Raw genomic sequence first — 25,576 nt, forward strand, 5'->3', positions numbered from 1 at the left:
GTGGGGCGGTTTCATTGCAGTGTAGACTTCTGTGCTCAGGCTGGGTGAGGTGGGAGGGTCCCAGAGCTCAGGCTCCAGCCTGAGCCAAAATGTCTACACTGCAATGAAACCATCCCACAGCCCAAGCCCTGGGAGCCTAAGTCAGCTGGCACGGGCCAGCTGCAGGTTTTTAATTGCAGTGTAGACATACTCTAAGGGAGCTATCCAAAACTTAAACACTGTAGCAGTTAATTTTACTTGTTTACCCAGGTCTGATTGCTAATGTGTGTTTAGCAGATAGCCATGTGGTGTGCAGCCCGTGCTCTCTTCACAGGCTAATAACGAAGTAAGGATTCTGATGTATTTGCGTGAAGCAACAGGGATGGGAAGGGAGAGAGCAGATCTGTCAAGCTGCACCAGCTTGAATGAGGGACACTTTTTCATTTTAAATGTCACAGGGAAATTTGCAGTAAAATCCCTGTCATGTCTAAGTCCTTTTTAAAACTGCCTTACTTTTAAGTCCCCATGAGAGTTTCTCTGCCCACCACATCATCGCCCCCAAACAAGTGAGACTGCTGGGCAGGACTGTAGGAGGGAGGCCCAAACTCCTCTAACCATGAATATACTTTACTTGGGTGACACAAGAAATGGCCTTGCAGCTGAAAGTTGGGGTACTGTTAGGAGAAGGTTGTTAACGTTACGTTAGTTTTAGTGTGCTTGGTGAAGGAACGCACACATAGTAATGAAGCATTGCTGTCTCTGTTCCACTTCGTCCCATTTGAGCAGCAGATTGTAGCACTGCTGCAGATGGGGAAACAGTTTGGTGGGGGCTTGAGTATTTGTAAGCTGGCTCTTCCTATACCTTGCACAGAAAAATCGTGTGTGCATCTTCCGGTGTGTGTGAGTCAGGCATAGCGGAGGGTCCTGAACAAGTTGTACCATATACCCTTTGGGGGTTAAAGAGGAGTCTAGATTCTGGCCCGTTCATTCATTACCTACCTCATTGAGAGGCTCACCAAGGGAGACCATGGCTATTTGTCTATGCATGGAGCTAGGGCTGTGATTCCCAGCGCGTATAAACATACTTCTGCCAACTCTCATTGAGCTAGCCCGCTAAAAAGAGTAGTGTAGCCCCAGTAGCACGGGCAGGGGCAGCAATGGCAGTGGCTAGCCGTCCTGGACCCTGTTGGTATGTACACGGGGCGGCTAGCCCATGCTGCCACTCGCAGTTGCTCGTGCTACTGCAGATACACTACTACTTTTAGCACTAGTTTGAGAGCTAGTGAGAGTATGTCTGGGCAAACTTGGAATAACATTTCTAGTTCCAAGTGTAGGTGTAGCCAATGAGTACTAAGTAAGATAGTGAGTTTACAGATGTAATATACCACCATTAAGAAGTGAATGGTGTCTTTTTCTCCTCCCCCTCCCAAAATACTATTACTTTTTTAAAAAGTGCTGTATATTGGGGGCATAATGCAGTTCCCAGGGTTCTGTGTTTCGTAGCCAAAAAGCCCCTGAGAGTATGAGTAGTTAGGAGCTTAACTTATGTCAGGAGGAGGATGTTTAGTCACAGAGCAGCTGGGGAGGAAGCTACGGATTTGAATTGAAGGTATTTCTGGCTGGTTGAGCTTTGGCTTGCTTGAAACAAATCAGTTGAGAAAATATATACTGCCTCTCTCTAAAAACAAGTAATTCCACAATCTTAGTTCTATAAATAAACTTATTGTGAGGAATAATAAACCTAGATTATCTGAGCCTGCAGTGTGCTATCCCTTGGTTTATTTCCTAGTGTAAAACTGAGATTACAGTGTCACTGAATGTAAACAGACACAGTCCTAGATTTAGTCCTGTTACAGTTGCTCATGATTCAGGCTATGATTTTGGCACAGGTATTGTATTTTTATTAAAAGTCCTGGAGAGGACGTGGGCAATAAACAATAAATCATGGAAGTCCAGAGTCCCGCCACCCAGGGCTGGAGCCCAAAGCCCTGCTGCCCAGGGCTAGAGCTGAAGCGCTGCACAGTCCCTGACCGAAATCAAGTTGCGGAGGTCTCATAAAATCATGGAATCCGTGACCTCCATGACTGACTCGTAGCCTTACTCGTGATTCATTTTTTGCTTAGTCATCTGGCAACTAATATGGAATTTATTTTCAGCATCTTGAACAAGTATTGCTGCTTCTGTGAAATCTTGCTTAAAAATATGATCTCAGAACTGTGACGTTAGTTTCTTGTGTGGCTGGTTTCTGCTCACTTCAGGCAAAGCATTGTTAGTGCGGAGCAGAAGCTAAGAGCAAGAACATGGGAAAAGAAATATAGTAAAGTTAAACTATTTTAAAGGCTAAAACTACCTTGTGTCCAAGCAGCCACAAATATACTGCTGGCAACTGTCTTGCTCTTCTGTTGAGTTCTCCAGTTCAGAACCTGCATGAGTGAGTCCACACTAGAGCCGAAGGGCCCTCTTCAGCACAGGGAGACAAATGGACCTATGTGATAGGTTGGCTGGCCTTTAAGGGGAGTCAGGTTCAGCCTTGCTTGTGATAATCAGCTACCGTACCAGCTGATCCTCCTCAGCTGGGGATCAGATGGACTTTCATAATCATTGGACCCAACCGAGAGAGCGAGGGGTTTGCACAAAGAGCTGAGAGAGCAGAGCACTCGGTGAAAAAAGTTTTGGAAGGGAGTTTACATCCTGGGATGGTCCCTGATGGTAGAGGACAGCAGGGCTGAAGGAGACTCCTAAAAGTGGGACTGAGACAGTGCCAACTCCCAGGCAGATTACCTTGGAGTTGAGGATCCAGACTAGGGGTAAGATTCCAGGGAGACACCCTCTGAGTCAGTGTTCTGCAAAAGAACAGAGAAGTGGGGAGGACCCAGAATGGATTAAAAGTTCAAGCTTGGGGGGGTACAGGGGAGAAGTTGTTTTTGTTGTGTTGTGATTTGTTTCACGTTTGAGTTGGTTAATATGTCTACACAGCAACTAGACGCCCGCAGCTGGCCTGTGCTGGCTGACTTGGATTCGGAGAGTCTTGGAGTGGGAGAGTCCCAGAGCTTGGGCTCCAGCCTGAGCCTGGAACTCTACTCAGCAATGAAACAGCCCCACAGCCTGAGCCCAAGTTGGCTGGCACAGGCCAGCTGTGGGTTTTGCTTTGCTGTGTAGACATACCCGAAGAGACTCCAGGAAGAAGCTGTAGGGCAAGTGCTCTGACAAGAGAGCGGAGAGGAAGAGGATCCTTGAAGGGGCAGAAGACGTCATATGGCTGTCTAGTGTCACCTGGGACACTGTCCATTTGGGACATTGATACCCCAGAAGGTGGGGAACATGTAAGTGACTTTGGTAGAGGGCCAAGTTACAAGAAGAAGTGGACCATCAATAGGCATGAACGGCTGTTGGCAGGGGGCACTAGACACGGAGAGTCTGTGATGCCCTGCCTAGCCAGGAAGGGGCGCACCAATGGTGAGGGCGCTTTTCTACAGTCTGTCTGAGGGAAATGGAGTGGTGACGAGGTCTGGAGCAGCAATGGGACAGATCGCTTTTCTTTCTCAGGAGCCAATGCCAAAGTACACAGGTAGCTTGTTATCATAGAATATCAGGGTTGGAAGGGACCTCAGGAGGTCATCTAGTCCAACTACCTGCTCAAAGCAGGGCCAATCCCAATTAAATCATCCCAGCCAGGGCTTTGTCAAGCCTGACCTTAAAAACTTCTAAGGAAGGAGATTCTATCACCTCCCTAAGTAACGCATTCCAGTGTTTCACCACCCTCCTAGTGAAAAAGTTTTTCCTAATATCCAACCTAAACCTCCCCCACTGCAACTTGAGACCATTACTCCTTGTCCTGTCCTCTTCTACCACTGAGGACAGTCTAGAACCATCCTCTCTGGAACCACCTCTCAGGTAGTTGAAAGCAGCTATCAAATCCCCCCTCATTCTTCTCTTCTGCAGACTAAACAATCCCAGTTCCCTCAGCCTCTCCTCATAAGTCATGTGTTCCAGACCCCTAATCATTTTTGTTGCCCTTCTCTGGACTCTCTCCGGTTTATCCACATCCTTCTTGTAGTGTGGGGTCCAAAACTGGACACAGTACTCCAGATGAGGCCTCACCAATGTCGAATAGAGGGGAACGATCACGTCCCTCGATCTGCTCGCTATGCCCCTACTTATACATCCCAAAATGCCATTGGCCTTCTTGGCAACAAGGGCACACTGCTGACTCATATCCAGCTTCTCGTCCACTGTCACCCCTAGGTCCTTTTCCGCAGAACTGCTGCCTAGCCATTCGGTCCCTAGTCTGTAGCTGTGCATTGGGTTCTTCCATCCTAAGTGCAGGACCCTGCACTTATCCTTATTGAACCTCATTTTTTTCGGCCCAATCCTCCAATTTGTCTAGGTCCCTCTGTATCCTATCCCTGCCCTCCAGCGTATCTACCACTCCTCCCAGTTTAGTATCATCCGCAAATTTGCTGAGAGTGCAATCCACACCATCCTCCAGATCATTTATGAAGATATTGAACAAAACCGGCCCCAGGACCGACCCCTGGGGCACTCCACTTGACACCAGCTGCCAACTAGACATGGAGCCATTGATCACTACCCGTTGAGCCCGACAATCTAGCCAACTTTCTACCCACCTTAGAGTGCATTCATCCAGCCCATACATCTTTAACTTGCTGACAAGAATACTGTGGGAGACCGTGTCAAAAGCTTTGCTAAAGTCAAGAAACAATACATCCACTGCTTTCCCTTCATCCACAGAACCAGTAATCTCATCATAGAAGGCAATTAGATTAGTCAGGCATGACCTTCCCTTGGTGAATCCATGCTGACTGTTCCTGATCACTTTCCTCTCATGTAAGTGCTTCAGGATTGATTCCTTGAGGACCTGCTCCATGATTTTTCCAGGGACTGAGGTGAGGCTGACTGGCCTGTAGTTCCCAGGATCCTCCTTCTTCCCTTTTTTAAAGATTGGCACTACATTAGCCTTTTTCCAGTCATCTCGGACTTCCCCCGTTCGCCACGAGTTTTCAAAGATAATGGTCAATGGCTCTGCAATCACAGCCGCCAATTCCTTTAGCACTCTCGGATGCAACTCGTCCGGCCCCATGGACTTGTGCACGTCCAGCTTTTCTAAATAGTCCCTAACCACCTCTTTCTCCACAGAGGGCTGGCCATCTACTCCCCATGTTGTGATGCCCAGCGCAGCAGTCTGGGAGCTGTCCTTGTTAGTGAAGACAGAGGCAAAAAAAGCATTGAGCACATTAGCTTTTTCCACATCCTCTGTCACTAGGTTGCCTCCCTCATTCAGTAAGGGGCCCACACTTTCCTTGGCTTTCTTCTTGTTGCCAATATACCTTAAGAAATCCTTCTTGTTACTCTTGACATCTCTTGCTAGCTGCAGCTCCAGGTGCGATTTGGCCCTCCTGATTTCATTCCTACATGCCCGAGCAATATTTTTATACTCTTCCCTGGTCATTTGTCCAACCTTCCACTTCTTGTAAGCTTCTTTTTTATGTTTAAGATCCGCTAGGATTTCACCATTAAGCCAAGCTGGTTGCCTGCCATATTTACTATTCTTTCGACTCATCGGGATGGTTTGTCCCTGTAACCTCAACAGGGATTCCTTGAAATACAGCCAGCTCTCCTGGACTCCTTTCCCCTTCATGTTAGTCCCCCAGGGGATCCTGGCCATCCGTTCCCTGAGGGAGTCGAAGTCTGTTTTCCTGAAGTCCAGGGTCCATATCCTGCTGCTTACCTTTCTTCCCTGTGTCAGGATCCTGAACTCAACCAACTCATGGTCACTGCCTCCCAGATTCCCGTCCACTTTTGGGATGGGAATCTGGGACGGGTTATATAATTTGCAGCATTCTTTATTGTTGAAAAGGCAGTTGTAAACAGTTATTGCCCATGAACAGAAACATTACAATGGCAAATTCACTTAAAGGAAAACTGCAGTTTAATATAACAGTTCAAACCCTTACAGCCAGTCCGTCAGCCTCACAGCTTTGCCTTCAACTCCTTTTTCTCTCCTTGCTTGTGCCTTGCTCCATCCATACTCACTAGATCCTGTTGCTACTCCCCTCCCCCCAATATCCCTAAAATGTGGCCTTCAGATTCTGCCCTCTACTGCTAAATCATTGCTGCGAGCTTTGGTCATTGTTTGACTACTGTAACTGTATGAAAAATGCAACTGCTGTAGTTTTCCTTCTTTAGTTCCTTCATTGGCTTCCTGTCTCACTGCATCAAATTCAGATACTTTCTCTTGACCTTGTAGGTTCTTTGTAACTCTGCCTCACCTATAGTTCTGCTCCTCTTTCTTCTTAAGCCCCCTCTTCTTTCTACATGCCTCTGTATCCTAAAACACTTTTGGCATCTCTTCTCAGCTTCATGCCTTTTTATGCACCTTGTGCTTGGAATGGTTTCCCAGTTCCTGTGTGCAACACCCTTTCTGCAATTCTCTCCTTTAAAACCCACTTTTAAGTGAAGCCTTCCTACATTATGCCCATGTCTGATGTCTCTGGCTGTCATGCATCTGAACTGTACATTTCTGAGTTAGACTTTTACTTCTTCAGTGCAAGGAGGTGGTTTTGTACATATTTTGAAAACCGCTGTAGTAGGTACACTTACGATCCAATAATTGCAAAGAGTAAATTGTAAATTTCTGCTGAGTATCAGATATAAAATAAATGTCAAAAGAAAGACCCTATTCTGATTTACATGATTTAGGACCCAGATGCTGTACAATATTCAAATGTTAGAAAAAATTGGGAGACTTTCAGTGTTGTTCTGATGTGCCTTCTCTTATTTTTTAGATGATTGTTCTTTTACTCTTTGGCTACGTTTCCTTGAGCAGCTGTTGTGAGTTCTGCAAAGTCACTGAAGGCAGAGGAACAATACAATATTAAAGGGATAACACTGTATCAGTAACAAAAAATTTGTATCAGATTTTTTTAAAAACAGAATTTAACTAGCTCAATACAAAAATTAATATTGTAAAAGCCTTTTGGAAAATACGAGACTGTCACTTGTGTCATAAGCAGGAGACAGGAGAACAGTGACGGGGAAATGAAGAGCTATCTTTTTGGGACTTGCAAATGCCAGTTTGAGGGTAGTCCCTAACCTGCTGGTGGGAGAGGGAATGTGTGACAGTTTTGAGTATAGTATGGGATACTGATACTCTACGCTGAGTGCATTGATCTGTACTTTACTTCCTTCAAGCAGCACTAGAATAAAAATTAGAATATTTTTCTTCTAGCCTTCTCTGTGAAAAGATCCAACTGCCATGTTAACAATGAGGAGTCCAGTGGCACCTTAAAGACTAACCGATTTATTTGGGCAAAAGCTTTCGTGGGTAAAAAACCCATATGCATCTGAAGAAGTGGGTTTTTTACCCACGAAAGCTTATGCCCAAATAAATCGGTTAGCCTTTAAGGTGCCACCAGGCTCCTCGTTGGTTTTGTGGATGCAGACTAACATGGCTACCCCTCTGATACTAACTGCCATGTTTTCTCCCTTCCCCTGATGACTACATGTGTGAAGGGAAGACGGTCCACTGTCTGCCCCTTCTGTTGCTGGGGTGGGGGAGTAAGTAGAGGATAGAGGACTCTGGGATGGGACATGAAAATGCACCGTTAGAATCCCTTTGGGAGGGAACAGGTCTCTTTTGTGCAGAGGCAAATGGAGTGAGGTGGTGAAGGATTGGCTGTTAGACCTCCCAGATGCCAATTATGGATTAGAGTCCAGCTGCTGCAGACAATGCCTATACAGTACCAAAAAGCTTTGCAAGTACAAAAAGTAAGATCAAATGGTCAGTTCTGCTGTTTTTAGACATCCCATTAGTACCAATGCAATAGCTGTTCCCAGCGGAGGGTCCTGGCGATCAGCTGCAATCATGTTCTATATTTTTGTTACATATTTTTGATTATATACAAAAGCCCCGTTTAGTGAAAGCTTAAGAAGAAACCTGACATTTTCTAAACTAGCCTGCTTCTCAAAATCAAATTAAAGTTAAAACAATCCGATACTGGGTAATGCCACTGTGCCTGTGCTCGGTGGCCTAATACAGTGCATGCTATTGGCTGAAACTTGTGGCATTTACCAGAGTACCCAAGTTAAACAGTCTGCCCTTTCCCAGTGAGCCCCAATTAATGAAGCTGAAATCTTCCATGGATCTAATGATACAGAGTAATTTGCATTGAGGGGATTTACCCCTTGCTCCCCAAATAAACCTGACACGGCCCTGTCTGCAAAAAGGTGGGTTACGGTGGGTGAAGCAGGGGTTCTAGTGCTGGGAAATAAGTTTTGGTTCTACATAGTGTCTTATTTACTTATTTATTTAGAGTGGTGCCTACTGTGCATTAGGCACTTCCCAGGAGGATTTAGAGAAATGGACTCCAGACCCTGGAAGCTCACAGTCTAAGCTACACCAGAGATCAGAGCAGTCGGGAGTAAACAGTGTTTCTTAAATCAGTCCCCTCTTCCTTGCCTTTCCTATTCTGGGAGTGACTATGCCTCAAATATCTAGCCGGGGTGTGTTGGTGGGTGGCATCTGTGGCCTGCCTCTTGTCCGATATTCCTCCTCCTCCTCCTCCATCTCTTCTTCAGCTGGTCCCCGAATCCTGACGGGCTCCTTCTCACTCTCTTCTGGCTCACTAAAACATTATCCAGAGATAGATAGATATGTTAGCTGGTTTTAATTAACTTACATTCTGAATATTTTACACCGCTGGGACAGAGGTGGCTCCACAGGTCACCTGGGAATGTTCTCTGGACTTCAGTTTGAGAACCACTGGCCCACACTCCTTCTTGCTGGGGCTGGAGTAGCTGTGAACGGCCTTCTCCCATTTCCTACAGCACTTGTTTAGAGAGGCAAAGACTGGAGTATCTGTGAGCTCTCCACAGCACTCCCTACAGGAGCAGTGACCCTTTCCTCATTTTTTGGATTGAAGAGTATGAGCGGCTAGGGTGACTCAGACCCCCAAGAACAGAAATTGCAGAGGCTGGGCAGAAATGAGGTAACGGATCTGAACTTCAGATACCCACAGGTGCTTCCTGATTGGTTCCTTGGGCTTGTTAGCTCAGTCCTGCACCCTGTATGGTGCTTAAGGGACATCATGCACCAACGATCACAAAGGAGCCCATAAGAGCAGACCCAGTATGGTAAAGGAGAACTAAGAGGCAAACTGCAGTGGCAAAGATGGGACTGCACAATGCCTTCTTCTCTCCTGGGTTAAGTCGTTCACCTTTGCAATCAATAAAACCTATGCATCGTCAGCTAATTTTCCACCTCATTGTCTCTCTCCACCAGCTGTCGTGCATCGATGCTGCAGAGAGAAGATGAGAGCACATTCTACCTCTCACAGAGTCCCTCACATAGCCCACCTACTCTTCTGGGGAAAGGCACTCACGTCATCTCGTAGTCCGTGTCCTTGCTGCCCCGGCAGCAGCAGCAGTAGGCCAAAATCCCAATTACAATGATTGCAGCAACTACACCACCAATGACTCCAGCATAGAGGGCAATGTTCATGGATGCTATGGAGGGAAAGACCAAACACAGTCACAGTAGGGTTGACAAAACAAACCTGCATGCATTAAGAATGACTTCAAATCAGGTCAGATTCACACCCATCGGAGACCAAACCCCACCACCCTTCTGGGGGTCCCAGACACTTAATGGTGGATCTGGACATCCTTTTACTTGTAGCAACTGTTATTGACTCTGCACTGAACCAATGGGTAGCAGGGACAGGTCCACGGGAGTGATTGATTCAACAGAGATGGAGACAGACCACACCCCCATACTCTGATCAAGTTCAGATCTTAACTTTGTGTCTCAGGCCCATATCTAATTAGATACAGCCTTAGTATTATTCGCTATTACAGACAAGTCTAAATGTGAGCACTTCAAGCAGGGCAGTGGAATTCGTTTTGGAGATATGAAACAGGGCTGTTCTTGGAGAGGTAGGGGTACACTCATCTTCAGTCCCTTGCCTACATTTAGTCTGTGAATACATTTCCCCCCTCCCCATTGCCCCACCCACCCAAGCAGCCAGTAGCATCTTACGAGGTACAATGGAGACTGTCATGTTGCAGAACTCCTGTCCAACGCTGTTAGTGGCAGTGCAAATGTAAAAGCCGGAGGTGTCTGCAGAGATGTTCTTCAGAGTTACCTGTTGTCCTGGTGCAAAACACAAACCCAAAATATAAAAGAATTTGTAGAGGATTAGGTCAAGGAAGGGACTGGGGAAAGGAGCCCTTCACATCTAAATTGCCCCTTCAAATCCCGCCCAAGTTGGGAATGACCAAAAGTTGTTACAGTTTTTGACTGGTTTTATGACTTGTGTGAAATTAGTTTGGCCTCCACATGGTTCTTAGTGAGAAACATAAGGAAGGCTAAATAGAAACGTGCCTTTGGCTACTGGCAATACATTTAATGTTCAGCTGTTTTCAGCCCTGCAATTGTAGGTGGGGCTGTGGGCAAATGAATGTTCAGCAAAGGTTTGTCTTGCTCTTTTATACATGGCCAGCAGCCTTGTATGCTTTGTCACAAAAGTTATCACTGTCAGGAGGAGTATGGCAGCTGAGAGCAGCTGGCTCAGAGAAATGGCCGTTTGAAGAGCTAACACACTAGTCTTGTAACAGTTTTTCAACCCACCAGCTTTCAGGATGTCACAATGCCATAACTATTTGCCAGTAAAGGGAGCTAGTGGGGAACGATGGCCTGGTAGAGTAAGGCAAAGGTAGATCAGGCTGTATAAACAATCCGTGGGGAGAAATCATGTATTTGGCAGGGTGTGCTATGAGGCTGCACATCTCCCTTGAGCTGGTGGGGCTCAGTACTATGAATTAGAGCTTATCATTTCCTCTGTATAAACTTAGTTTTATTCAGGTTGTTTCCCTTTTTACACCTAAATGGCAACTCCGTTTTTTTCTCTGATGGTCCCTGTCAACCATCTGTTTTTAAAGTGAGCTTGGTAACTATATTTAAGCACATCATCTGGCACCACAGCTCTCTCACATACATGTTCTTTTCACAGAGCCATAGATTCTAGGGCCAGAAGGGACCATTTACTCTGATCTCCTGTGTGACACAGGCCAGAGAACTTCCCCAACATAATTCCTAGAGCAGATCTTACAGAAAAACATCCAGTCTTAATTTAAAAATTATCAGTGATGAAGAATCCACCATGACCCTTGGTAAATTATTCCAATGGTTAATTATTCTAAGCGTTATGTTCAGACTGGAAATAAGATGTATTTTTATCTAGCTTCAACTTCCAGCTTTTGGATCATGTTATATCTTTCTTTGCTAGACTGAAGAGCCCATTATTAAATATTTTTTCCCCATGTAGGTACTTACAGACTGTAACCAAGTCACCCCTTAACCTTCTCTTTGTTAAGCTAAATAGATAGACTCAAAGAGCTCAGGTTTCAGAGTAGCATCCCTGTTAGTCTGTATTCACAAAAAGAAAAGGAGGACTTGTGGCCCCTTAAAGACTAACCAATTTATTTGAGCATAAGCTTTCGTGAGCTACAGCTCACTTCATCGGATGCATTCAGTGGAATTCAAAGAGCTCAATCACTATAAGGCATGTTTTCTAATCCTTTAATCATTCTCGTGACTTGTCTCTGAACCCTTTCCAGTTTATCAACATCCCTCTTGAATTGAGGGCACCAGAATTGGACACAGTATTCCAGCAGCAGTCACACCAGTGGGAAATAGAGCAAAATAACCTCTCCACTCCTACCTGAGATTTGCTGTTTATGCATTTAAGGATCTCATTAGCCCTTTGGGCCCTAGCAGCATACTGGGAGCTCATGTTTAGCTGATTATCCACCACAAACCCCAAAGTTTTTTGAGTCCCTGCTTCACAGGATAGAGTCCCTCATCCTGCAAGTCTGACTCACATTCTTTGTTCCTAAATGTATCTGTTTACAGTTAGCCATATTAAAATTCATATTGTTTGCTTGCACCCAGTTTACCAAATGATCCAGATCACTCTGAATTAGTGACCTGTCTTCTTCATTATTTACCTCTCCTGTCCAACTTTTGTGTCATCTCCAAACTTTATCAGTGATGACTTAGTTTTCTCCCGGGCCCTTTTCTCAGTGTCCCTGTCTAGGCTGTCATTTTTTTGGCATCACAATGTTTACAGCTTTCAACGCTATAGTGCAGTGCTGCTTTGTAACCCCCAAAATGAATAGAGTAGAGAATAAATGTCCTATGAGTAAGGCCCTTCATTTCCAGTTTTTACCAATCTTTTTTAACCTAAATATTTGTGGGTTTTACAAAATCCATTATTTGTTTTTTACCAAAAAAATTTCACACAATTTTAAAAGTGCCAGAACTCCCTGGACTCAGCTTTCTGCTCTAAAAGGAGAGATCACTGCTTGCTTACCTGCCATTTCTCCTTCCAGAGAAGAGCCATAACCCAAGCACTAGTGTCAGAGCAGATAAAAATCTATTTTTTTTAACTTTTTTAAAAATGTATTTTTTTAATTTGGATTTTGTTTAAAAAGTTTTTTTTAAAGGCTACTTTTCTATTTAAAGAAAGAATTGTAGGAAAACATCTTAGCTTTTGAGATAAAGTTTTATAAATGTGGCACAGTAGATCATGTACTTTATTAAGAGCTTGTTTTGTTCAATAAAAATACATTTTATATGCAGTTGTGCATTTAAATAAATTCCAGTTTCAATCCTAATGCAGCTTGACACAAATCATGAACAAAAAGTTAATTAATAAATTACAGTGGAATATAACATTCACCATTTTCTAACATACTAAAATGTACAATTAATAAGAATCTGAGTTTTAGAACATAATTGTTTCTTGAAAGGTTCAGACAAACAAACCAGGAACAGAGAGTCAGGTTTACCCCAATATTTACCCGGAAAACTGAACTTAATTTTACTGCACTGATTTTACCTGTTTTTAATTTTTTGTAATAAACACTGATAAATTCCTGGGAAAATTTAAACATCTGTAAATAAATAGCCTGCCCTATGAGCCAAGTTGGAAAGATGTAGGGCAGATAAGAAAAACAGGAAGTGTCCCACCATTGTGAGAATGGATGGATTCCAAAGAAATTCCACATACCCTGCAGCATTACCCCAACACACACATTCCAGCAGCTCAGGGCTGCGGCTACCCTGACAGCCCTACTCCTTTTATAGCCTCCCAGCATCAGCCCTAAATCCCAGAGGGAGAAATTCCATCTGCACCCTTAATGGACAGCATTTCCCTGAAAATTAGTACCAAATGCAAGGAGACTAGAACAAACTCCTGCCCCTGGGGAGGAGAATAAGGCAGGCAGAAAAGTTCAGAGTGGTCTGATCTCTTTAAGAAAATACATTGTGGTAGCGAAGACAAAAGCTGCCATCTCTGAGGCAGGGGCACCACCCAGTGGCCAGCCAAGTGAACAAGAGATTTCATAAAAAGAAAAGGAGTACTTGTGGCACCTTAGAGACTAACCAATTTATTTGAGCATAAGCTTTCGTGAGCTACAGCTCACTTCATCGATTTTGCGAATACAGACTAACACGGCTGTTACTCTGAAATCAAGAGATTTCATGTGGAGTTTCTCCTTGGTAGCTCAAGCAATTTTCAGAGAGTAAAATGTGAGTGCCCTACCTAGCTAGGATCATATTCAGCTCATCTGTTTACCCACACCACGGCACTGGATCTGAAACCACGACTGGCAGGTTGAAACACAGAACCACTCTACATTGTGGAGCTGGTCAAGAAACACACGGCAGCTTCTGGCAATAACGCCTAAGGGCCTGTTATACACTGCTATCTCTTGCTGATTGACTGCATGTGAGAGACTACTGCACCCCCATCTCCTTTAGAGACATCCCTCCCTGCTCCCACTTCTCAGGAGCTTAATCACTCCTTTTGTTCTGACACTATTTTAAAATAAAGTGACTATCGTGCTAGTGACAGTTACTGTCCTGACAGCCTCCATCCCACCCGCTCTCAGCCCTGAGCTGGGCGGTTACCTCTCGGAGTGGAAAAGTTCGGCCTCTGTGGATGCATCCACTGAAGTGAGCTGTAGTTCACGAAAGCTTATGCTCAAATAAATTTGTTAGTCTCTAAGATGCCACAAGTACTCCTTTTCTTTTTGTGAATACAGACTAACACGGCTGCTACTCTGAAACATGGCCAGTTTGTTCCTTAGCCTCACTCCTGTAAGCATCAATAAGGGGGCTGATTAGTGTCAATTGTGGCAGGGTATAGACGGGTCCACTAAGAGAAATTGCTGTGGGCGGCGGGGACTGTGTGAAATACTTTGCTGGTTACAAATGGTCATTAGGAAATAATTACTTTGGTTGGCTCTCGGCTGGGCTTGAATCGGTGACCAAGAGGTGAAAGCATCACTGCCCGTCGCTGCTCCAGACAGCCACCCAGATACTCACAGGTACGTCTCACCCTTGGAGGATAACCTTTTAAAGTCCTGTTTTTTTAAAGGACCTGCTCAGAAGGCCTAAAAGCACTGTGAATCCTCAATCCAAAATGTTTCTACTCCCAAACTGCAGCAAGTACCATGGCCTGGCCTCCTTGCATCTCACATACCTGATGCTGACACCAGTGGTCGGGGCTGGTTCAGTACGCTGAAGCTTTGCCAGGTATACTCAGGTTTTGGAGACCCCTGTTGAGAATTGCAGGTCAGGTTGATGGTCCGTCCGTATTCTGGTGTCCCTATGACTTTACACTCCGGCTTGGATGGAGCCACTAGAGGCAAAGAAGGGAGAATGGCCTAAGCAGATGCAGTGTGGCACAGTTATACAGAGAGGTCTGCTGAGATTTCTTTCTATACATCCCTGCAATCCATCTTCTGCAGCTGTGTTTTTTCCTCCCAGGCCGAAACTGGTCTCTCTTATACCATTTTTTTACAATAATTAGAACAAATTCTGGCCTCTCCCACTGCTTTGTTACCCTTTGTCCTTCCCTCCCACATCCACCCAAGTTCAGGAGTTAATCATAAGATGTTTGGACTTATATGTTACTTCCCCTCCACCATCATCAAAGGATAACCTATCCTTGGTGTACAGCATAGTATAGTGATGTGCATGATGGGGATGGCGTATGCTTTCTTCTGAAATATCTGGCATTGGCTCTCTCTCTTATTGCTGTGGAGTATTGGATCAGTGCTAACTGAGGGGGTAGAGTACTCCCACCAACATCACTTCCTGCTTGTTGCATAGTGCTGTCTGTCACTGAGCTGCGGCATTGGATCTGTACTATCTCAGGGTGTAGAGTGGCTTACCAAGGACCAAAAGATCTATCTCTGCAGAGGCATGGGGGAGATCTGCGCGCACTTGGACAGTGCATCTGTAAGTTCCATTGTCTGCCATGGTCACCCCCTGGAGGGTGATGCTGACATCTGTGACTTCAGTGCCATGGAATTGCAAACGGCCTTCGTAACCCTGGCCATAGTGCGCAAAGCCATCAAAATACCTTGTGACAGCATCTTCCTGTAATAGAGAAGGAGACACCAAACAGCAAACTTATTTTCTGCTATGTGTGTCCTCAAGCTAACACTATAGACTGGCACATTCTAAGAGGAGCAGGAACTGGAAAGAAGCAGATGGCCTACCTTTCCCTAGTTTCCTAAAGATACCCTCATATCCTGTGCCCCAGAGGCCAAGGAGAATGCCTGGAGACTTTCATCCCCATATCCTGCAGGGGCCTCTTCACCCCTCCCCCCCCCCGTCAACATACTGGGACAAAAAAGAGTCCCATAGTTCCCTGAAGGCCACTTAAATCCATCCCTCCCCCCCACCCCGAGGCTACAAAGATCCCTTCCTGCTCCTTCCCCACAATCCTTCAGCAGTCTGGGAGGACCATGGAGGCCCATTTGCTTGCCTGTGGTCACACAATGAGTGTCTGTGGCAGAGTCAGGATGACAACCAAGAACTCAACCCCTGGTCTCTTGACAAAAAGAGCCCAGAAGGCCTCTTCACCCTCCACCACAGATCAAAAAGAGGTCTGAGGCCCTTTGATATCTGCATTTCCATCATCCCCAATATGCTCGCATGCATCTTGTGATTTACCAACGGAGATATTTTGCTCCAGGCAGCGAAGTCTGCGTTGCTGGTGGCAGCAGAGGTCTGGAATTCACATGGGAGGGTGGCGTTAGTTCCTTGTGCTACCTTTACTTCCTTGACACGTGTGTTCACTGTGAGTGCCTGGGCAGTCACCAGAACTAGAGAGAGAGACACAAAAAACAAACAAATATGGTCAATCTCCCTCATCAGAGAAATGCTTCTCTTGGTACTAAGGACGAGACCTGCACTCAACCAGGGTACATTGGGCCCTACCATGACTGGGTATCATATAAGTCTGCACTGTACCGTCTCTGTCTGCTTGAGAATGGGTAGAGTGTGTGTCTTCCTCTCTGTCCGCACAGAACGGAGAACACAGGCAACTGTCAATCAATATAATGAATCGTGCTCCAGAGGCTGGGTCTTATTTCTGCACCTTCTCTTCTGAAGAGTCCTTCTGTGGACAAGGTCTTCTCCCAAGCAGCAGTCCTCAATGACCTGACCCAAGTCCAAGTCTCCAAAGCTAGTACTACTGCAAAAACAAATCCCAGACCCACAAGTGGCTGTGCCATGGGGAAACTATCAGACAAAGGGAAAGTGGCTGGCTGGTGTTCTGGAGGAGCTGGTCCAGAGTTGCTGTTGTTTGGCTGCCTTACCTTTGCATTTCCGGACCTTGTTGTGTTTGCATTCCTTGTAAACTGAACCTTAGCCGTGAATTTGGGGGGTCTGTGTGTTAGTTTTGGGGACAAAGACCATGTTCTGTGATATTTCCCCCTCTGAAGTTACTGATAGCAACCTTAACTCCCCTTAAACCCAGTTTTGTGTCTGGGTTAATTCCCAGAGTGGGTTCCACATCATCAGTTTATCAGACCTCAGGCTCTCATTCCCCAGTGGTTGGTTTAGATAATCCCACAGGATTTCCCTGGAAATCCCAGGGGGTGGATCCCTAGGCGTACTATTTCCCCAGGGGTTAGTTCAATTAGCTGAAGTATGGATATCCCATGGTATAAGCAACTGGTTGTGCATTCCTTGGAGTTACCCAGTATGGAGAATCTGTGATAGGTAAGATGAGCAGTTTGAGGCTAGAGAATCTGCTCCAGGATATCAGAGCAGGAGCTTGATTTGCAGTCAGAGCTGTTTCCCCATGTCCTCCCTTCCCCTCAGTCCCCCACCAGACTCGACTTTCCCTGTTAGTGCAATGCTTAAACAAGCAGCAGTAATGTTCAATTGTGCTTATTGTAGGGAGGGGAGAGCAGGTTTGGGTAAATGAGAACCAGTCCAAGCCCTGACATGGAAACCCCTTTTCCAGGTGCAAAAAAAAAAAAAAAAAAGTCCTTATTCACATCCACCCACCACCACCTCCCCAGTCACTATAATCATGAACCTTAGCTCCCTTACAGAAGCACCAGCAGATCCCTACATGGGATATGGTGGTGGGGCTCAGCATCATCTTGACTGGGTCACACAGCTACTCCCTTTTACCCAGGGGCTGCTGTGGAGTGACTTCATGCTATGCTTACAGGGGAAGCCTCAGTGCATATCAGATCATTCCTTCTTCTCCTGAAAAAACCACAGGGAAAGATCTCATGTCCCCTGGGGTTACCAGACTCGTGACATGCACTATGATGCCCCGCACAGGGGAAACCCTTGAATAGTAGTGGGGGTCAGACACGAGAGAGGGAGTGCAGACCCAGCAACAGGCCAGCTGCCTGAGGAGATGGGTGGGGGAACAGTGGCCATCCTCCTGTACTGAAATACTTACTTCAGACTTTAATGGGGGTGGGGGGGAGGGTAGCTGAAGGTTGCAGAAGGGAGGGGCCTTTCCTGTGGTTTGGTGAAGCAGCCACATGATGGGTTTTTTGTAATGCTGTGTCTGCTGAGCTCAAAACCATGCCACTCTGGTCAAAACCGAGCTCTCTCCAGAGCACAATGCAGGGGTCTTGGATATGGAGGCCTCGTTCTGTTTTACACTCAGTTCTCCATGACCTTTGTGTCCCCAGGAAGCTGTGTTTTAAAACACCTGCTTTGTTCTGCATAGTTCTGGGTTGTTGTTTTTTTCATGGCACCGCTGAGTCATTAGAGGAGAGAAGGAATGAGATCGAAACCCGAATCTGACTACCTCACCTTAGCGTGCAGGAGGGGCAGAGGCACTCCCAGCGTAGAGGCAGGCTCCCTTCAGGAACAGGATGAAAAGGGACAGTGCCAGAGGCTAGGGAAGGGCTGTGCTGTCGCAGAGCATATGGGGAGGGGGGAGGATAGTGAAGAGCTGTGCCATCCCAAAGTGCCAGGGTGGTCACGTGGTGAGGGGGGAGGGGAGTTGGTGGTTGAGATGCAGTGCAGGAGAGCCAGCTCTGGGTCCTGTCTCAGACCATGACTACACTATGGGCTCTGCAACGGCACAGCTGCAATGCTACAGCTGTGCCACTGTAGCACCATAGTGTAGATGCTTCCTACAGTGACAGAAGGGGTTTTTGCATCAATGTAGGTAATCCACGTCGCTGAGTGGTGATAAACTAGGTCTTCCATCAGTTTAGCTCCATCCTCCCTGGGGATTAGGTCAGATTAACTACAGCACGTAGGGGTGTGAATTTTTCACACCCCTCAGCAACATAGATAGGTTGATCTGTATTTTAAGTGCAGATTAGGGCTGAGTCACATCCCTGCTACTTATGTCAGACCTTCAGATTAGTACCATGAGTGAATTTAATGCATGGGATAGAGAGACGGCAAGGCAAATTTCTCCTTGTGATGAGCTGTATAGACTCCATCCAGGGGTTGGTGAGTAGAGGGTTAACACGTGCTCCCAAAGGTGAAGAAAGGCCACACCTGCCTGCCCTAAGTGCAGGGATGTCACGAGGAAAGTAAGGCCGGGACCAGTTATGATGAGTTAGGTAAAGACCTGCAGGATACATGGACATGGTGTGGATAGACAGGAATAGCTCATTTCCTCTCTGAGAGGCAGCAGCAATGGCAAAGTCTGGGAAAGCCCTGTCTAATGGACTCCGCCTTTGACTGTACATAGCTCTCCTCTTTGATTCAGCTCACACCCTCCTCTCTGTCACTCACTCCTGACAGACCTTCTTCTGAAGAAACCATCCCTCTAGACTCGGACCTTCCCTATGAAATGGCCTGTGTGACTGGAGTCCCAGTGTGTCCTCTCTCCCTAAGGCTCACTGCAGTGGAGAGTTTGACACTGGGTCACCCCTGCCTTGCAAGCACCTTCTCCTGCTGCCTGGCAGGCACCCCCCTACTCAGCACCTTCCGAACCAGCCTGACATATATTTACAAGAAGTGTAAGGATCCCTCCTCTCTGCTCCTGCTCTTCTCACCCCTTTCATCACCTCCCTAATAAAACCAGAATAAATAGTGAGGACAATCAGGACTCCCAGGCTCTGTCCCCTCTGTCACTGACTTCTTGTGCGAATTTGGGTAAGTCACTGAGCATTTCTATGCCTGTGTCGCCATCTGTAAAATGGGGGTGATGCTCCCTTCCCACACAGCGGGATTCATTTGTTCATAGCTTTGAAGTGCTCTGAGAGCCTCAGAAGGAAGGTGATCTAGTAGGGCAAAGTATTTTTATTATTACTTTATTGCAGCTACCACCCGCACGTTAGCTGCTATAGGGCACCTAAGATAACAGCACTGTGTACATGACGCCAGAGCTGGCTCTGCCCATCCTTTCCACCTTTCACCCCTCACACATACACACACAGAAAGCCATTGGCTTGCTTTGTGTGGGTAGGCAGAGTCCATCCCTCCACTCCAGAAGCATGAGCAGTATCTTGACTCTCCCAGGAAGCACCTGCAGTGCCCCCAATGGTTTCTGGTAGAACAGGTTATTCTTACTCCATTGTCACTCCTCAGAAACTGGTTCCACCCGGCTAGGGCTCACCAATAGATCATTCACCCAACCCACAGAGAGAGAGAGAGAGAGTGACAGCCCAACCCCATGCACTCACAGCTATTCCTCAGAGTCCAGCCAATGCCAAACCTCTCATTTACTGCAGGTTTTTATTCTTTTCAAAAACACTATCAGTTCAGAGTTGCAAAAGTGCCAAACCAAACCCCACATGTAGCAGAAGCAGCCAGTAATAGGAGAGCTGGATGTCACTGTGAAGGATTGTTCTAATTTGCCTGGCACTGCCATGCAAAGGGCTGAGCTCTTTGGTGCCCTCTCACTTATTTCCTACATCTTTAGTCTGATTGTTTGACTGGCTCGTAATCCAGCTTTTCACTGGAGAATAAAAGACTCCCCACTACATATCCTTCTGGTTCTCTGAATCTCTGTTTAGTTACATCCAGTGATACCACTAACGGTGTTTCCTTCCCCCTCGAGTCACCAGCGCTTTCAATGGGGTAGTCTGTTCAGCAGTGGTGCAGGGCTGGGAGATGCTTTTTGTCACCAAACAGCTTAGCTAGTTAAAAACTGGTGGCATGTCCAAAATCAATTTTTTTGGAGGGGGAACTGAACCCCTTTTAAATCCAACTGAAGGGAGAAGGGCCTTAAAATCCAATCAAACTCAGGGGGGAAATAGCATATAATATTGATAAAGAGACATTGTCAACAGGCTTTAAACCCTAGATTTAGATTTTGTTCTGACATAGAAATGCTGTTTATCAATTTTTTAAAGAAATCACTGAAAAGACCTCTCCTCCCCTCCAAGGTACCCCCTTCTTCCCCCCGCCTGGCAGTACTGGGAATGCAGCAGAAATACCAGAAAATAAAAGTGACTTGTTTACTTCTACTGACAACATTGAATTAATGGTAAATGGCATAGAAACAGAACAAAGGGTGAAAAACTAACTAAATTATAAAAGTTCTTTCTGTTTTAATCACCTCAGGTGTCATGAGTGACAGGGTTAAGAACATTTTTGCAAAGAAAATCTGAGTAGAAGGGTGACAATGTTCCTTTGTTTCCTTACTGAGCACTTGTCTAGCACTCCAGCCACTGTACATTTTTTTTTACTAACAACCCTTGGAAACATTCATGTAGACCCATCTACAAAAGTAACTCCCAGCCCAGCAGAAACAAAATTCCCTCCCTCCCCCCAACCGTCCATACCCCCCTGTGTGATGATCTCTTTCAAACATCTCACATCAAATGGAACTAACAAATAGGACAAAATGTGAAGCTACTCTAGCTGCATAAATCCAACCAAAGTTTACATAATTGCAAAGAAAACACTTCTCATATCACCTTGAAATAGAATGAGCTGGCAGATAAGAAATACACCTGTACCTCAGAACTCTATTCAGTGTAAATACACTATTTTCATACATGACAATTTCCTTGGGCTATCCCTCACCCCTGTCTGTATGCAGTATCCACCCATTATCTTTACTTAGATTGTCTATTATCTTTATTCAGATTGCAAACTCCCTGGGGCAGGAATTGTCTCTTTGTTATTTGTTTGTATAGTGAAGAGAGATGGAGGCACAGTGGAGCCTTGGCCTCTTAAGTGCTACTGCAGTACAAATAAATAATAAAAAATAAAGTGCCAGAGATGAGCCCATCTTGCAAAATTTGAACTGAACGCTCCCAAAGTTTGGACCTAGCGTTTTCTTTAGAGACTGTCTATACTACTGTGCATGGGCCTGAGTCCTCTCTTGGTTCTGCTGCACCTTTCTTGGCTTCAACAACCTCTTCCAAAATCTCTCCCACTCCACTGTTTTAATAATGGTGTTAGAAGGTATGGCCTATACTCAGCCCAAATGGCCCTGTTTATTATTAGAGAGACAGGTGGGTGAAGCAATATCGTTACTGGACCAACTTCTCTTGGTGAAAGAAACTCATACACAGAGCTCTTCTTCGGGTCTGGCCTGAAGAAGACCCGAAGAAGAGTTCCATGTAAGTTCAAAAACCTGTCTCTTTCACCAACAGAAGTTGGCCCAGTAAAAGATATTCCTTATCCACATTGTCTCTCTAATTTCCTGGGACCAACAGGTCTACAACTACACTGCGAACAACCTGTTTATCATTTCACCCCTGGCAAAGGGTGCAAGGTGTGTCACTAAAGAGAGAGACAAAGTTCCTGCTCCAAACAGCTTTAGGTCTTTAGAATCACCCATGACATAAGAGGTGAGGGGGAGAACAAATAGAAAGGGAATAGTCTGGGGTGGGGTAAAACAGGTTATATCAATAAGATCAGCCAGTGATTCAGTCTGTGCCCACTTCTTGAGGAATACAGTTTTTGTAATTCCACTGTACAGTATTAAATACAAATTCCCATCTCTCAGACTTCCCGGAAGAAGTGAGATTTTTCAGAGGGGTTTAAGTAAGGCAGGGGTGGCATCTAGGTGAGTGGTAGAGAGTGTTCTATGCCTAGGCTGGCATGGAAAAAAGGCACAGAGATATTTGTGTGAGGAAACAAAGGCAGGTCAAGACTGGTGTCATTGGCAGGGGGCTATACAGGGGGAAATGAGAAGGCAGAGGATCAGAGAGTTGGGCCAAGGCTCTTGGAGTTAAAAGCAAGGAAAGCAGTTTAATTTATAGATGTTGGCAGATCTGTACCTTGGGTTCGAAACATACAGTGTAGAGAGTAGAAGCTAAGGACTTTCCCCCTTTGAATTCTAGGGACAAAGGATATACAATATCTATGGAAATCATTTTAAATTGGTTTTAAAAATCTTTGCCATCATGATACAAAACTCCATTCTCTTTCTGTCCCTGAAATTGTAGAGAGACTTCTGGAGTTGCCTGTGAGTCTCAACACTGTAGTATGGAGGCATTATCACTGTACCTGCCAGATCATAAACAGGCTAAGATTTGTACTAAACAAAGGACATTGACACACAGAAATGGCTGGGATATTTGCCTGTGTAACATTCACCTCTCTCCAGTCTCCACCCATTCCCTGTAGAACACAACCAAAACAGTACTCACCCACACTCAAAATGAACAGCTGAGATCCCTTCATAGCTCTCATGGTCTCTTCTTATCCTCCGTACAGAATATTTCCCTTTAGGATTGCTCGGTAGCTGAATTATTTTAATTAATGGGGTAAGGCAAACAGGGAAGCCTCACGGTTGTAGTTTGGACTCACTTCCCCAATCCTTTTTCACTTGCTCTTTCTCACTCTGCCCTTCTTCCCCACCCCCTTCAGCTAGATTGACAAAATAATTCACTACTAGAGATAGAAATCTCTTGCTGTTCTCTGCCTGAGGGAAGCTGCTGTATGTTATGAACTTGTCCCACCCTCTCAGGTAAATAAACCACCTTTCCTGGTCTCTGCTGATTGATAGGTACACAAAGGAAATGACGAGTTAATCCAAAGGGCCAGGTAAAAGTGCACACAAGAGAGCAGTAAGAGCTATCTGTACAGTGACAAATAACCATGGCAGATAAAAATGGATTAATTTTTAAAAAACCCTTTTTATTGTATTAATTTTTAATTTACATTAGACTTTTATTTAAATCAAATACTTTTCATTTAAATTAAATACATATTTATTTTCAAAAATAAATTATTTACATTTAAAATTATGGCAGATATGTTCAGGCCTAAATTTACTATACTCTATTAATTTCAATTATGTAAAAATAATATTCAAGTAGTACATACTTGCTGCTGAAATTTTAAAGAAAGTCAAACCATTGAACTGGTGGAAATCACTGGCTAAGCACCTGGAACAAGACTTTGTTGAAGTGCTAAGCCAGCTTTTGACAGCAGTAGCCTCTTCTGCAGTTGCAGAGAGAATTTTTTTTTCTTCGTTTCAGTTTACTCAGCTAGTTCAGTTCAGTTATTAGTCTATTCAAAGTTAAGCTACCAGTTGGAAGCTGAACAAGCTGGGAAGTTTTTTTACTCTTCTAATTGATTCATAAAATTAAGGTATGAGAGGATGAGGTCTACTGCCTCCAAAATCTGGAAGGACATCATGACCAGAAACAATCAGTTCAATTGACTAACTACAAATAATACTTCCCTTGTTTAATAAATCAGTTAGTTTTAAATGCAAAACTGGTTTTGATTCACTTACTTTTTTCTTATATATCCTAGTTTTATTTAACTAATAAAAAGTTTGAAATGCTGTTTCTGTGCATTTTTAATTGAATTCCAATTTCCAGCCAAACGCGGCTTGACACAAAGCATAAGCAAAAAATGAATCATCATTCAGTAAATAAGAAACATATTCATCATTTTCTAATATCATAAAAAGGTAAAAATTAAGAATCTGAATAAACATATGTTGAGCTCTATAATTGCTTAAATACATGTGTATAAATAGAGTGTCATCCTGGTTAGCCAGAAAAAAGTACCAAATTTAGTGTAAAGGCTGTATTTAGTTGCAAATCAACCTACTACCTGGGGATGTAGAGGTTCCATTGGGGCCAGAGCTGGTTTATGTGCTTTTAGGCAGTGTTTCTCAAATGTGGCCACATGCGGCCACCAGGGGCTTTTCTTGCGGCCACAGCCTCCTGGGCTGTGATTGAGGGGGGATGGGGGCAGCAAAGCAGCAGCTCATCCCCTGGGGCTGCCTGTCGGGGTTGGTCCCTACCCCATTCTGGAGCGAACACTGTAGGAGCAGGCAACCAGTGTGAGTTCCCCACCTTCCCAGGTGCGGTGGGGCTCAGGCTTCAGGCTTCTGCCCTGGGGTGGTGGGCGGCAGGCTCTGGCCATGTGGCCATGGGCTCTGTCCTCTAGCTGCAGGGTTTTGGGCTCCATCCCCGGGCTCACCCCGCACCATCACCTCAACCCCCACTGCCTGCACCAGCCCCCCATTACCCCTGGCCCCCCTGCCTCCTTACCCACCTCCTCATCCAGGGCTTAATTTGTCCCCCAGCATGCCAGGGCTGAGTAAGTCTGCTGTGAAAAATGATATTAACAAATATACAAATAACATTTTTCACAGGAGCAGACCTAATAACTAACAATCCAAAAAAAAAAAAAAAATTAAAACACGCAAAGCACCTTATTTTTGTTTCTATTCTGCTTAGGTCCAGTAAGGAATAGAGACAGCTGTACATTATTTTTATTATTGAGTCTGCAAAAACACGCTACATACATAAATTACAATGATCCGGACTTATATATGTGCATATTTATTTGTTTTTCCTAAAGTTAATTAAGTATTTTAGGAAAAATTCTCAGAGGCTACACTCTGAGGCCACCAAAAATATGTTGTGAGAACTCATGAAGGGATTGGATATGGAGGTTTTCTTGTTAAGCAAAAGGAGAAGGGAAGCTGCCATTTACCCCCATCTGAGCCCTAATGGAGAGGGGGCCATGCTGATACCACAGAGTTCCCAGTCAGCATGAACAGCTGATCATACACTGCACTGCAGCAAGGCATTAGGGAGTGCACCAGCATTTCAGACTGCCCCTGGTGGAGCCCCAGTTGTCTGGGGGCTCCCTGCCGGTGGAGTTTTGGCTGTTCTCTGGGCCTCTTCTGTGAGAGGAAAATCCAAGCAAGAAAATATCAGGAGTTTCAGGCCCCAGCATGGGGAGAGTTAAAAGTTTGAGGAACTGCTGTCTATGAGGCACTGAATTCCTTTCCCATGTGACCCAGCAGCCAGTGTGGGGCAGACCCTATATTTAGAAAGCTGCTAAAGGTTTGGT

At 45.2% G+C, this 25,576-nt stretch overlaps 1 protein-coding gene across 1 annotated transcript; it reads right to left on the reverse strand.

Annotated features, from left to right (window-relative positions):
• Positions 1–7,352: 7,352 nt before the first annotated feature.
• GPA33 (glycoprotein A33) lies at positions 7,353–23,226 on the reverse strand. Its single transcript, XM_084624625.1, has 7 exons — positions 22,903–23,226; positions 16,028–16,179; positions 15,241–15,448; positions 14,547–14,705; positions 10,037–10,150; positions 9,381–9,504; positions 7,353–8,624 (listed from the first exon to the last, which is right to left on the reverse strand). Exons 1-7 carry the CDS (start codon positions 22,943–22,945, stop codon positions 8,486–8,488), a joined length of 939 nt encoding a protein of 312 aa, XP_084480751.1. The 5' UTR covers positions 22,946–23,226; the 3' UTR covers positions 7,353–8,485.
• Between the last annotated feature and the right edge of the window lie 2,350 nt (positions 23,227–25,576).

This window comes from Lepidochelys olivacea, assembly GCF_965140295.1.
Source record: "Lepidochelys olivacea isolate rLepOli2 genome assembly, chromosome: 1".
NCBI classification, from domain to species: Eukaryota; Metazoa; Chordata; order Testudines; family Cheloniidae; genus Lepidochelys; species Lepidochelys olivacea.

What these genes read in the sequence shown, in the direction of transcription:
- GPA33 (XM_084624625.1), bottom strand. Translation starts at nt 22,945, where the DNA reads ATGAGAGCTATGAAGGGATCTCAGCTGTTCATTTTGAGTGTGG. An exon ending in GGAGCAAAATATCTCCGTTG is followed by an intron (nt 15,449 to 16,027) that starts GTAAATCACAAG and finishes TCTCTATTACAG; the next exon opens with GAAGATGCTGTCACAAGGTA. An exon ending in GATAGATCTTTTGGTCCTTG is followed by an intron (nt 14,706 to 15,240) that starts GTAAGCCACTCT and finishes CTTTGCCTCTAG; the next exon opens with TGGCTCCATCCAAGCCGGAG.